Raw genomic sequence first — 14,482 nt, 5'->3', positions numbered from 1 at the left:
TATCGAAATCTCCAATTTTTTTGCATGCAAATGACTTATCTGACTAGCCCTCTTTCCTTATTTTTGTGTTTGCGCTGAATAACCTGTCTTTATTGTATTGAGGAAAGAGTTTCTATCACTGCTGCCACACAGTGACTACAGATAGTACTGTAGTGTTTTCTCTCCTTGTATTTCTAAGGAAAGATGTGAGCTGCTTCAGTTTTGTTTTCCTCTCTGTGTTTCCAGTGTGTGGCTGTGATCTGGTGCACTCGGGTTTCTTCCACCACTCTGGCGAGTACATCTGTACAGAGGACTACCAGCGGCTGTACGGGACCCAGTGTGACAGCTGTGACCAATACATCACTGGGGAGGTGGTGTCTGCCTTGGGGAGGACGTACCACCCACACTGCTTTGTCTGCAGCATCTGCAGGTAAGGACAAGTTTTTGTGTAATCACAACATCATTTCTTGCCTCATAATCAGTAACACTTTTTTCTGCTCTGTGAATACATCAAAAGTATTAGAATACTAATAATATAATATAAAAATAACATGGTTGGTATTAGTAGTAGTAATAGTGGGAGTATTGGAATTAAAATAATTATTTTAACACTGTTTTTTACAGCTCAACTTGTTGTGTCTTCAGTGATCCTCTTGACACTGCTTCATTTGTAACTTGTGACTAAAAAAAAAACATTAACTGCTTATAAGATTGTCGCAGAACACCACATACTGTGGTTTAATGACTTTGCAAGTCTGTTCACAACTTCTTGCATACCACAGGTGGCCCTTTACAATTAAAATACAATGATGTATGAGTACTGCAGGCCAGTAAATGTCCTGTGTCTGTCTTTGTTTTCACCGTCCAGTGTACACCAAAGCTCCTGCAGAATCCCGACAGTGCTAAGAAACACTGTAGGCGATGTTTTAATTGAAACGTTCACGGTCAATAAAACTTGTTATAGCTAATTAAAAGTAACAAATCAAAGTTTACTGCAGCGTGCCCTTGCCAGGTTTGTCCCAAAGTGCTTTACTGAAAATAAATGGCGAATGCATTACCATGTTTTGGACACATAATTTAAAATGAATCTGTATTGCTATCTTACTAGTTAAAGGGGTACACCAGTGATTTTGCATCACACGTTTGGAAAGTTTGGAAAGCTCGTGAGAGAAAAAAAGAAAGATCCAAATTGAGGCAGCTGTCCTGAGTTGTCGCTTTCAGTCCAAAATGGCGGAGGCGTAGCTTTGCTTCTGGGCGCTGATCTTGCAATGGAACAAACAATTGACTTTCCCTTCTTAGCAATATATGCTCTTTGCTATGGGTCATAACCTAAAACCCATGGATTTTACACTTCCCATAAAGCAACTTGATAGCATCTTTCATACGATCCCGACTGCCTTCTAACGTCCCACATCTTTCAAACACCACATGAAATCACCAGGGTTACTTTCTCATACTTTACATTATACAACTTTTGCAGGCTATATAATATATATTTTTAAATACATATACAATCAGTGGAGTGCCCCTATAAGTAGTATTTGTGTAATTGTTTTTGGAGTATAATTAGTTACTGAAATCACATCCAACAGCAAACAAGATATAATCTGAAATATTTAAAATATGAAACACTTCAAATGGAATATGTGCTTGGTGTCTGTTGTAGTTGGCTGGTCTCACTTTATTTATTATGTATCATGTAAATCTAGTATTGGCTTCAGTTCAGTTCTCTCAAAGCTTGAGTAAATGTGATAAGTGACTGGTAAATGAAGTGTGACTGTTGAGCAAATATATAAAAGGCTAACTGTCAGTGAGTGTGTTAGATGTAGAGATGGATCATTAGGTGCTGGTTTGCTTATAGTGACAGTTTTTGGAGTCCTCCCATTTGTGTGTGTGTGTGTGGATCCACTCTACTGAATAAGAACACACTGTACTGAAATTGTGAATGAAGCTTATTCATTTTGAAAATAGCAGTGTCAGCATATTGCAATAAAATTGTGTCTCTCAAATCAATTTTTGTCCAAGCATTGACCAAACTCCCACAACAAAATCTCTCTAGTGTACAGAGTGGAAAACCCTACCCAGAAGAAAGACATGTAGCATAATATAGAGCTGGGCAGGATATTGATTATGACTTCCAAACCGAGGGACGGCAACTAGACAATTTGACATGTAACTGGATTTTCCTGCAGCTATTAAAAAAAGTCCTCCTCTTGTCCTTGTTATGTCTATATCTTCCATGTTGCCCCAGCTATTGCAAAGTCTACTTTTAACACAGCTGCTGCATCGTAGCAAAGCGGTTTGTTATAGAGCTGAGCGATCTAAATGTGATTATGTTGACTGATATTGCAATTGTGATATGATTTGCAATATTAGAGGGAATGATAATTGTTACATCACTATTCTCATTTTCACTGAAAAAAAACAAAAATTCTGATGTTTTGATTTTTGGGGTGGATCTTAAGATGTTTTCATAAGTTTGTAGAGTATGATGTGTAGACCAGAACATCTATGCAGCACGATAATATTTCATTTAAAATGGTATTTTGACACACATTTCACCTTTAACAAATATTGCGCCACCTGTGATTTGAAAATTGCAATAAGCCATATTGCGATTTCGATAAAATTTCGATTAATTGTGTAGCACTAGTTTGTTATCAGATACCAAAATTACAACCTGCTATCACTCCTAAAGTCTTTTACTGACAGGACATAAACAATAGAAATCTCCTCACTGCCACTAGACAGTTCAAAATCTTCAATTATAAATGGGAAAATACATCTGCAGTAATGTACTGTATAATAATGTTTATCATCACAAAAAATACAGTCCTATTTGTACTCCAGGATGAGCTTTTTGTGTTTCTGTTCCCCTCTGTATCATTTATCAGCCTGTGTGTTGCAGTTTTTTCTTATTTTCTACCAGAGGAGTTTTGGACATCTCTGCTGTGATCTGGATACAGATTTGTATATAGTGATAAAAAATTTGATTTAGCGCTGGCTGCATTGCAGATGTTCACCTCTGCCCTCACACTATGTGGCTACAGCTGAGCCCTTGAGCTAAAAGGCTTTTACTGTATGTCGTGATTTATGCTTTATTGCCTTTTTGTATTAATATTTCAGAGTGGTCTGCTAAGAACATATTCTTTTAAAACTAATATGCATGTGTAGGTGTAACCAAAAATGAGACATAATATCAGGTGATGGGGAGATTGTTGTGTGGAACCGAGGGATCAGGTCGACACTACACCACTGTTTCATTGTTTGGGAAGAACCCTGAAATGTAATCTCATAAGGTCCATTGATTTACTATACATTTTTCAATGGGGAATTTAAGAAACAATGCAAGTGTTGTGGGAGTAAGACTGTATTGTTCATTTTGAATGTACAAAGGAGAACAAAATAAGATCTTCAACTGGTGTCAGACTACAGAAATGCTCCTCTGTCTCAGTTTGTTCAGTGTAGTGAGAACACAGCTGCCATTCCATTCACATCCATTATGTTAGTATAGAAATATCAGTTGCATTTGTCAAAATATGTGCATATACAACTGCACAGATCGATACTGTACCACTAGGTGTGAAAGTTTTTTTTTTGTGTTTTGGGTGAACTGACCCCAGTAGAATTTCTGCAACACCATATCTGCATAGCTTTACTGAAATTTTCTCTGTGTGTGTTTTCAGGAGTCCGTTCCCAATTGGAGACAGGGTGACCTTCTGTGGGAAGAAGTGTGTGTGTCAGCAGTGCTCACACACTCTGAAAAGCGACAAACCCGTCAAGGTCCACGGACCAAGCTGTAAGAAACAAACACACACAAATATATGAACACACACACGCAAACGGCACTATACTTACACTGTAAATTAGGTAAAACGAAATATGACCTTTAGTAGCGATAATGCATGATAAGCTGTGCACTTATGCAAAAATAATGCATGAAGTGACAGAACATGTCACCCAGAGCAACAGTGTGAGTTGTTGGCCAATGGGTGTCTATGGCACAGAGGAATAATCAGGCTCTGGCTGCAAAGACAAGTCAATGTTTGTTTTAGTGTCTCAGAAAAATAGAGCACATAACCAGCATTATCCTTTATTATCAGTGTGACAGAATTAAGCTGCTACACCTGAGCTGTGCATTTACCTAAAAATAATGCATACCTCTCATCTGTGGCCATGATTTTATGTAGCCTACAGACATTTAATTGAAATTACCTAGATCTTTGTGATCAACGCAGCATGCAAGACTGTTTTCTCCACTATAGGTGTAAAAAAACACAAGAGGAGTTCAAAACATAGCCACATCCCCTGCAGCTACACACCCACACACACACAGAAGGTGGCCTGCTGCTTCAGGTAGTCTTGTAGCCTGGTTCTGGTAGCTCCATCTGGCAAAGACAGCGCGACTATGACAACAGGAACGAGGGATGAGGAGGAGAGAGGGAGGGGAGGAGAGGTTGGCAGAGCGGAGAGGCAAGGACGGAGAGGAAGTATGATAAATGCTCAAAAATGTTGAAGCTGCTCTCTTATCTTCTTTGTGTGTTTTTTCTCATTGCTGCATTTCCTGATTCTCCTCTCCTCTCCTCTCCTCTCCTCTCCTCTCCTCTCCTCTCCTCTCCTCTCCTCTCCTCTCCTCTCCTCTCCTCTCCTATCCTCTCCTCTCCTCTCCTCTTCTCTCCTCTAGACTGTGCAGGCTGTGGCGAGGAGATCAAACAGGGCCAGTCTCTGCTGGCATTGGAGAGACAGTGGCACGTCAGTTGCTTTAAATGCCGAACGTGCGGCTGTACGCTCACCGGAGAGTACATCAGCAAGTAGGTGGCTTGATCCCCCGTATGTACACTCTCTACTGTAGTTATGTTTGAGCAAATATCAAAGATTTTCTCAAGCAATCCACATCCTCTGTTGCTAGTGTGAAGGCTATCTGAAGCTTTGCACTGAGGGGTAGTGGTGGGGGACAGAGGATGTTCAGTGGTAGATAAAAAGTCAACAATAGAAGTAGTGTATATATATATATATATATATATATATATATAGAATAGAAGTGGTGTACATCATCTGAAAGCTGGGAACCTGAAGATTAATTTGAGGTGCAGCTCAGCACTGTGTGTCAAGTTGTTCTAGTCATTAATAAGAAATAAACATGAATTAGTAAATTATAAATAAATAATAATTAGAATAAATTATAAGAGTGTATCATGGCTTAGAACATGATGATATGAGTTTAGCCATCCCCATGCTCTCTTATGCCTCATAAGTTGTTGCAGCAATTTTTTGGGTTGATACCATTTGTTACAAAGATTTGGTGCTAAATTTAACCACTTTTTTAAAATTAAAGAATTGATAAATATGATCAGAAATCCCTCCAAAATACCACATTAAGACACGAAAACCTTGAGGAACACCATAGAAAAAGCCATGCTGTGATTTGGTATCAACATTTTTTGACATTTGGAGATTTCTGCAAGAATTGCATTTTTCGGCGATTGGATGGCGAGCACTTCTGTTCTGGAAACTGCACAGAAACCACCACATAAGGCCATCCCCCCTCTGAATGCTCTAGGTCTGTAGTTTGTGGCTGTAAAGTTTCATGAGGCTGTGATTATCCTAGAGGTCACCACAGGTCATTTATACAGTGAGGTCAAATTTCAAAAAATGGTCTCACTACAATGTAATGGCTACCAAGGCAAGGCAAGGCAAGGCAGCTTTATTTGTATAGCACATTTCAACAACAGGGCAATTCAAAGTGCTTTACAGAAACATTCAAGAAGGGCCAAGGGGCCTAACATCATCACATAGGAATACAGTTGGGCTCATTGAATCCACAAGAGTCTCAGCTTTCCATTGATACCCAATTTATGTAATTCCAAGACAGTTTAAGGACCCCAGTATTCAGAAATATTCAAATACACCATTTTAGTATAGGCGAAAATAACACATTTGTACTGCATGCAAGAAACTGCATGGTTTTTGCCCCAAACTGCATGTGATTATCATAAAGTGGGCATGTCTGTAAAGAGGAGACTCGTGGGTACCCATAGAACCCATTTTCTTTCACATATCTTGAGGTCAGAGGTCAAGGGACCCCTTTGAAAAATGGCCATGCCAGTTTTTCCTCCCCAAAATTATCGTTATTAAGCGATTTTGCCGACAACCCACAGTATTTATTAAATATACATACTTGGAAATCACAATGAAAAATCTTTGTTTTTGCTCCAGTTGATTCATGTTACTTGCCTCACGTTATCAAAAAACAATGTGTTGCAGGATAAACAACAGTGGAACAGTTTCACAAAGCCAGTGGGTAAATTCAAAGTGAGAACTTGTTTGTTTGTTTTCTTTTGTCCCTGGCAGGGATGGGATACCTTACTGTGAGACTGACTACCACACTCAGTTTGGGATCAGGTGTGATAGCTGTAACAGGTACATCAGCGGCAGAGTACTTGAGGTGAGTGCACTTTTCCATGTGTGTATTCTTAAGACAGATGGGAACTACAGTAGAGGGAGAATGTGCATATTTTTTCGTCTGTGTGGGCTTGCGTGCGTGTATGCCAGTGTGTGTGTGTGTGTGTGTGTGTGTGTGTGTGTGTGTGTGTCGGCCTATAAAAAGCTGCGAAAAAATGCAGCTGTCCCTCTTTAAATGACTGAAGTGTTGACTGATGACGAAGCAGCTCTGGAAAACCAACAAAGCAACACTCTCCCATCTCCTCTACCCCTATTCAGTCTTTTTTTTTTCTTCTATTTCTTATCGCGCCTCTCCCCTCAGTTCATTCCGCATTCTTTTTCTCTATTTCTTATCACCACTTTGTTCCCGTTTCCTCGTTTGTGTCTTCTGCTTCAGCTTGTCTCTGCCTTATTTATTTCCTCTCACTTTTCCTTTCCTCTCCTCTCCTTTTCTCCTCCTCTAGGCTGGAGGGAAGCGCTACCACCCCAGCTGTGCCAGGTGTGCTCGCTGTCACATGATGTTCCTGGAAGGAGAGGAAATGTACCTTACAGGTGAGGGAGGGAAGGAGAGCCAGACAAATGGAACAATATATTTAAAACCAACAGATTAAAATAGACTTGTAGCATCTATTGAATTAGCTGAGCCCTGCAAGTATCCAGATGGCCTGTGTGTGTGTGTGTGTGTGTGTGACAAAGAGTTAGAGAGCAGTAGGATATATGGTCACCTGATAAGTGTCTGCTTTTAACAAAGCACCGTTATATAGCTTATTGATCTCCCATATACCACTCTTTACCACACTCCGTGGTAAAGACACACACATGCACACACCTTCCCCCAGCTGATGTTTTCTTTGTACACACAAAGGTTGGAGTCAATTACCTCTCAACCTTCGCCTCTGCTGTGTCCATTACTCTGCGCTGCCCCTGACAGAATTCATCTTAATGAAACCGACTTCACCGGAGGTTTAAATTGAATCATCCAGGAGCTTCTGTTTTACAAATTAGATAATAGTAATTAAAGTTAATAAGCTCAATCATGCATTCAGATAGGTTGATGTGAGGACGCTTGTAAACCTTCTTGACTGTGTGGGACAAACTTGCATTTGTATGCATTTTGCGGGTTCTCTATATGATATCCAGAGCATTAATATAGCAGCAAACGACTATTTGTAAAGATATAGAGGAGTAATGTCTACCTGAGCAGAGAATGATGTCACTCTCCCTCTGCATGTGTTTTAATCAGAGCTTCTCTGTGCTTTGTTGACATAGCCGGGCCGCCTGCGCATGCTTTTAGTGCATGTTATTACACAGCGTTGTTGAAAACACGATTCAGATTGGTTAACCATACCTCAACCACAGTTTAGTTTAAATACATATGCTTTATATTGTAGGAATAAGGAAAAAAGTTGTCTGTGAACATTTTGCAGATATCGGCATGTCTGATGTGTTGAAGAAAAATGAGCAGCATTTCGTTGAAAACATGACGTTAATGCAAATGAGCTACCTATGACCACACTGTAGGAGATACGGTTGAGTAAACAGGCCACACATGAAAATAAGAGCTCTGCAATTCTAAGCTGCACAAATGTTTCTTTAAGATAGTGGTGAAATGAAAAAAGAAATTCAAATATTACACACACAGGTGATTTAGCCCGACTGAGTTGAATCCAGATTAAATGTAGAGCTACTGTACCGTGACATGTGGCTTACACACAGAGTCCCAGAGTCGCCACACAAGTTGACACCTCCTGTTTCACCTCATTGTCATTCCGCTGCTCACCTACAGCCAACCAGTAAAACTTAGCATTTGCATATTGTACCCCCTGAAGTCAGTGTGTGTGTTTTAATCTATGCCTGTAAATACATGCAAGCGCCATTTTCCGTGTACACCTGTGTATCTGCTTGAAAGCATGTTTGCACATTTGTGTCTGCATATGAATGCAGGTGTGTGTGTACGTGTGTGTGTGTGTGTGTGTGCGTTGAGCTCCGGTGAGCTGCCCCAAGGTTACATTCACTCCTTTTGATGACTTCAGACATGTAGGAGGGCTGAGCAATCACCCTCGTGGGACTCACTCAATTACGACACACAGGCACACACAACACATGCGCACACACATGGAATCAATCTCATGATACATGTCTGGAATAAGAAGTGGTGTGTGTGTGTGTGTGTGTGTGTGTGTGTGTGTGTGTGTGTTGGAGGTGGAGAACTATTTTATGAACTAATCGTTGATATTTAATCTCTTAAAATGGATCGATGGATGGGAATAGTATGTTTGTAATTTCCACATTGTGTTGTCATTATTCAGCATTGTTCAAACATCTAAAGATAAATTGCAATAAAATATTTTAATCGATTGACCCGTGATCCGTGGGGAAAATACGTTTTCCTCAAAACGTAATTGAGGATGCAGTTTAGTTGTATGGGAACGAATTTTGTAGGAGACAGGGTTGAAAGTTTGCCACAAGTTTGGCAGCAGATCATGGTAGGTTTAGCTCAGGTGGTGCAACTCTCATGTCACGCTCCTCCAGATTTAGAACTGCTTTTTTTCACTAATTGATTGTAAAATGTAAAAATAATGACTCATGCTAAGAAATATAAAACAGAAAAACAAGTACATCAACACCGACAAATGTATTTTTACTTAATTATTAGAAATTTGTACAAACACAAGCTTAAGAGATTTTAACGTTTTGTTTAACGCTATAAAATACGTCAATAAATACACCACTAGTGAATTTTGAAGCGTTTACGTGTCTTAAAGGGACTATTTGTAACTTTCAGAAATGCTTCTTAACAGCGACACCTGTGGCCGTGAAATTAACGAAAGTCAGCGTCGGGCTCGTGCTTGTGCTCGCTCTACATAGACATGAGCGAGCATCGCTCAAAACAGTGAGGCGACACACGTCAGCTAAAACCACAATATCACTCTATATTTCAGCTGCTTGGCAGTAATGTTAGCTGACCAGACGAAGGTCTCTCCATGAATCACTGCTGATACTGTGTTTGCTTCACCTGCATCAGTGCAGGCTTCAGCAGCGGGGCTCTGCAGTGAGAAACTCGTCTCCCTCCGCCCGCAGGCGGAGTGAACAGGGAGACACCGGCACCCGGTCGGTAACGAGACAACAAGGTTTCTCTCTGCAGAGCCCCGTCACTTCACAAGACACGGAAAACCTCTGTTGGTCTGGAGGAGCTGCAGCAGTTTTTTCTGCACAAACGTCCACTGTACATTCACTAGATATTCTCAGAGCTAAACTAACTCTTCTGCAGTGTGTAGTGAGCGCGCTGTCTGAGTGAAGGCAAGCAGGCAGAGGAGACGAGGCTACGGCCACACGCGAGCGCGCATATGCGAACGCGCATGTGTTCCAACCCGGTACATTTATACGCTTAAAAAGTTACAAACAGTCCCTTTAAGACATAATTCAGATGACACGTTGATTCTCATAATTGTTATCAGGTAATTTTCTTTCGATCAACTAATTGATAAATCAACTAAGGGTTTCAGGTGGTGCTGCAACGATTAATCAAATAGCTGTCAACTATTAAGTTAATCGCCAACTATTTTGATAATCAATTAATTGACAATGAAAATATTCGTTAGTTGGAGTCAACAAACTGATTGTAGCTTTAGTGCATTCATGCACCTTTATCTTCTTTACTTTCTCAATAGAGCTTCAATTTAAAAAAGAAGAAGAGCATCAGACATCAGGAGGTTAAAGGAATGGAAGAAAACACAGCACATATCTGACTGGTAACATTAGTCTGATGTGTTTGTTGTTTCTCATGGCAGCATGATTCAGCAAAAACGCAAAACTCCCGAGGCCATTTAAATATCTGCTGCTTTATAGCATTAGAATTTCAAATGACACAAGCACAAATGTCAATATTGCTTCCCTAGATTGCAAAGGCTGTATTCATCCCCTCTTTTGAATATCACCGGTCCAGATAAAGAGGCCGGTTTTGTCCACTGATTAACCTCATTTTACATAAAGTTAATAAAAGGGTAAAGTCTGTCTAGCTGAGGCTTCATTCCTAAATGAAAAGACAGAGAAGGACTAAGGAGTCACATTTACAATTATTATTTGGTGACAAATTTCCGGCAGCTAATTTTCTCAGAAGTGATGAGCAGCGCTGTTGTTTTGGATTGAATTCCTTCCCTCTGCACCATTTAGATTCTCCTCATCCAGGAGATAAAGGATCTCAAGTCCAAGGCCATACATCTGTTCGGCAGCAGAGTAGAGGAGCGTGGGTGGGACGGGGGTGCACTGAATCACCACGCATGGTTTCTGTCTACAGTATTGATTTTGTGTGTGGGAGTGTGTGTGTGAGTATGTGTGTGTGTAGTCTCTGTGTTTCTTTGTGTGTGTGTGTGTGTGCAGGTCAGATTTATGGTGTTGATAGTAGTTGTATATTAGAGTCATGATCAGCTAACTGAGTCCATTTGGTTCCTGCGTTGCCCGAGAAAATGATCGTGTGTGTGTGTGTGTTCAGAGCGGATATATTACTGTCATTATCACTATCAGCACCACATGCATATAACATCCTGTCATTAGTGGTTTATTGTTATGGATACGATCTCATAGGCTCCATTCATTCCCTCGTTTGTCTTTTGTTGGAAAGTCAAGTTTCCTCTTCCCTGTTTCTTTTCTGTCTCTTCTCTCAGTTCACCTCTTATCGTTCAATTCAGTTCAATTAAAAAAAAACTTCTTTTGGGATGACTGTTAATGCACAGTGTTGGTTCTGTTTATAGTATATGTATATGCACATGGTATGCAATAAATGTGCATTTCTAAATTACATAAGAAATAATCTCTGAGCCATTTACCATGCATATAATGTTTTTTTGTGTATATATAATATATTGAACATTGAATGACATCAGATCTAAAATATTATTCCTTCATTTAGCGCAGAGACTTCAAAAGGGGCAGATACATTTTTTGTGTGGCAGACAAAGTTAATTTCAGACCCTGCATACAGTTCTTTTAAGGGATCACCATATTTATTATAATAATCCTGAAATGGGCATCAATGTATGTACCAAATTTTATAGCAATCCATCCAATAGTTGTTGAGAAATGTCAAACTCCTGGTGGCGCTAGAGGAGAAGTCAGTCTGAACGGAAGTTCATCGCGATCCATAAAATTGTTGTTGAGATATTTCAGTCTGGACCAAAGTGGTGGATCAACTGACATTGCCATTGCTTAAACCACACCGCGAGCATGGCTAGAAATTCTCTCTCTCTCTCTCTCTCTCTCTCTCTCTCTCTCTCTCTCTCTCTCTCTCTCTCTCTCTCTCTCTCTCTCTCTCTCTCTCTCTCTCTCTCTCTCTCTCTGTGTCTTCTTCTATATTTATTCGTGGAGAGACAACAAGACTTACATCCTCTGTCCGCAGACCAGACAAACTGCCTCCACAGCCTCATGCACTGCCTCCTGTGTGTGTGTGTGTGTTGTCGATTGATGTTGATGCACTTGAGAAAGGCTGATCTCCTCTTCATAGGATCCCATAAAACTGTACGGCTGCTGCCCACACACAGTAAACAAAATAAACTGAGCTAAAATGGTGTGTGTTTGTGTGCAGGTTCAGAGGTTTGGCACCCCATGTGTAAAGAATCAGCTCGGCTGGAGAGAAAACTGAGGGTGAGCGATACTCAAAATATCCACAACCCCCTGCCATTTCTCTCTGTTTCTGTTTCGGTCCTCTCCGTGTTTCTCTGTGTGTCTGAAATTTCTCATTCCTGGTTTACAAGCTGTGTTGTTCTTTGCATTTTAACTAGAACAAGGCTGCACTCCAGATAAATGTAATATTGTTTTTTTTATCTTGCACTAAGATATAGTGCTTTGTACACCCTTTATTTCATGTACTACATGCAATTTATGCCATGGAGGGGAAACAATTGCTTTACTAGTCTTATCGTTATCCAAAAAACCTTACAATCATCTCCTTCCTACATTCTTTGAACATAAAGGACAGGATATGCATTTCTTTTTTTTTATGAGAATACAAAATTGCCTTTTATAGTGAAATGTTTGCACTGCTCAGCTCACTTAAGTTAACACATTTATGAACATGTATGTACTTGATGGAAGCAGTCGTAAGCATTGATATGTTTTATTGTTATTTATAGCAGTTTCGGTGATGTACTGTAGCAACACTGTAAACATTTAGAAGTTGAGAAAACTTAAATAAATAAGGCAACCTTAAATTAACACGTAATTATATTGTCAAGGGTTGATAGACTTATTTTTCCCAGTTGTATTTATTTTTCACTAGAAAAGCCGTTTTCAATTTGATCAGTTTAGTCAACACATGCATATTGTAAAAGTTCTGAAATGGTTCCGCAACTTAAGGATGCGAGTTAACAGAACTTCCTCTCTTTGTAATGAATCAAAGCTAAAGATTGTAGATTGTTATCAGGCCTCAGTCACTTTTGTTGAAGCAAGAGACTGCCTCTGTTTGCTGTCTTAACTAAAGGTTTACTTTTTACTAAGTCTTGACAACTTGTAGCCCTTTTTATGTCAAATAATATGCAGTAAGTTGGTGTTTTTGCAGTGTATGACAGTCTCATAAACACACTCCTTCACATAAAGTGTTGCCCAAGATTTTTTTTGGTTGGACTGCAGAGGGCCAGTCCTACAAACATAAAAGTCTGTCACTGACTGACTGAGTGATGAAGTTATACGTTTGGTCAACCGAGTGTTGGAGTTTCCTCATTGGCTGTTGCTCTTTCAAAATGAAAAAGCGTGAACAGTCCGTACAGCGCGACGCGTCCGGCTCACAAAACTTGGACCAAGCTGTCAAACTAGGCGATCTAGTTCTAAAACGAGATTCAGCAGTGGCATAGCCTATTTCTCGCTTAGCCCTCTGAGAACCACAATAGAACAGTTTTTGTCTTTTTTAGTGAGGGTCAGGGGGTGTTTAGGGGGAGATAACAGGTCAACAGTAGATGTCACATAGAAGTGGTGTACATCATCTGAAAGCTGGGAACCTGAAGATTAATTTAAGATGCAGCCCAGCAGTCATAAATCAGAAATAAACCTGAATTCATTAAGTCATTCATTATTTAAAATAAATAGTGAAAGTGTATAAGAGCTTAGAACATAATGATAGAAGTATATGATGGCCATTCCCATGCTCTATTATCTGTTAAATTGAACAATATGTTAACAGAGTCTGGCAGTCACTGTAAACAGTACTGCTCTCTGCTCCTTACTGAGCCCAAACACTTCATCAGCATTACAGTGCAACTTTTTGTTCGCACTTAAAATGTTTTCAGAAGTAGCTTTTGGTGGATCGTTTAGACGGAATAACAGAAAGTTTATGAGAAGGCCACCATGTTGTTTCCTGTTTGAAATGGCAAGCAGAAAACCACGGACCGATCAGGTACATTCAATGATCGGCTACGTCAGCGCTTGAACGGCCAGTTGCCTGGAGCAGCGCGTCCCCTAGTGTCCTCGCTGGAACCTGGTGGACATTTACTGCTGGATTTAACATTATAGACATGACCACTGACTATTTGTGTAACAATTTAGCCACAGATTCACAGACTGACCGTACATGGTGCAGCCATATACTCAGGTTTGACAGAGTTTAGTTAACAAATTGCTGTTGCTTAGAGGTGTGTGTGTGTGCGGGATTTTACGTGGGAATGATCCACCTGACAACAAGTACATAGATAGGTGTAATGTTGTGGATGATGTCTTTATTATTATCATTATTATTATTGTTGGCTGTTGTACTTGAGCTACAGTATAACTTTACTTTGACCTCAGGCTTGCTCTCTGACTCTCTTACATCTGTCCCACCAGCTGAGACGCACCTCTGAGACGGCGTCCATCTCTCCTCCGGGCTCCTCTCCTCTCCTCGGCTCCCCTCACCGGCTCATCTGTGTGAGTACCGCCGTCACCATGGTTACGCCAACGCTGCTATGATTACGCCCTCAGCTGTCACTGTCACAGCCTTCAATCAAAAGTATAACCGACAGTGACAGAAACACAAAGAGTCCCTGAAAGCTCTTTCTGTCTCCTGTCTGTCTCTGAGCAGACTGTCTGGTTTGTCTCA

At 40.3% G+C, this 14,482-nt stretch overlaps 2 protein-coding genes across 2 annotated transcripts in view; one reads left to right on the top strand and one right to left on the bottom strand.

Moving 5' to 3' along the window:
- The window catches only part of fgf13b (fibroblast growth factor 13b), a 260,311-nt gene that overhangs the window by 171,684 nt on the left and 74,145 nt on the right, over window positions 1-14,482 (bottom strand). The gene's annotated exons all lie outside the window — the stretch shown is intronic.
- Window positions 1-14,482, top strand: part of LOC141752807 (actin-binding LIM protein 3-like) — a 60,026-nt gene that overhangs the window by 23,924 nt on the left and 21,620 nt on the right. Inside the window, exons 4-10 of the mRNA XM_074610998.1 lie at window positions 226-409; window positions 3,666-3,778; window positions 4,664-4,790; window positions 6,331-6,424; window positions 6,885-6,972; window positions 12,002-12,060; window positions 14,230-14,310. Of these exons, the coding sequence (XP_074467099.1) occupies window positions 226-409; window positions 3,666-3,778; window positions 4,664-4,790; window positions 6,331-6,424; window positions 6,885-6,972; window positions 12,002-12,060; window positions 14,230-14,310 (746 nt within the window). The remainder of the gene's footprint in view (window positions 1-225; window positions 410-3,665; window positions 3,779-4,663; window positions 4,791-6,330; window positions 6,425-6,884; window positions 6,973-12,001; window positions 12,061-14,229; window positions 14,311-14,482) is intronic.

The sequence above is a fragment of the Sebastes fasciatus genome, chromosome 16, assembly GCF_043250625.1.
Source record: "Sebastes fasciatus isolate fSebFas1 chromosome 16, fSebFas1.pri, whole genome shotgun sequence".
In the NCBI taxonomy this organism is placed as follows: Eukaryota; Metazoa; Chordata; class Actinopteri; order Perciformes; family Sebastidae; genus Sebastes; species Sebastes fasciatus.
The sequence above is the reverse complement of the archived record's forward strand: the minus strand, read 5'-3'. Positions and strand labels throughout refer to the sequence as shown.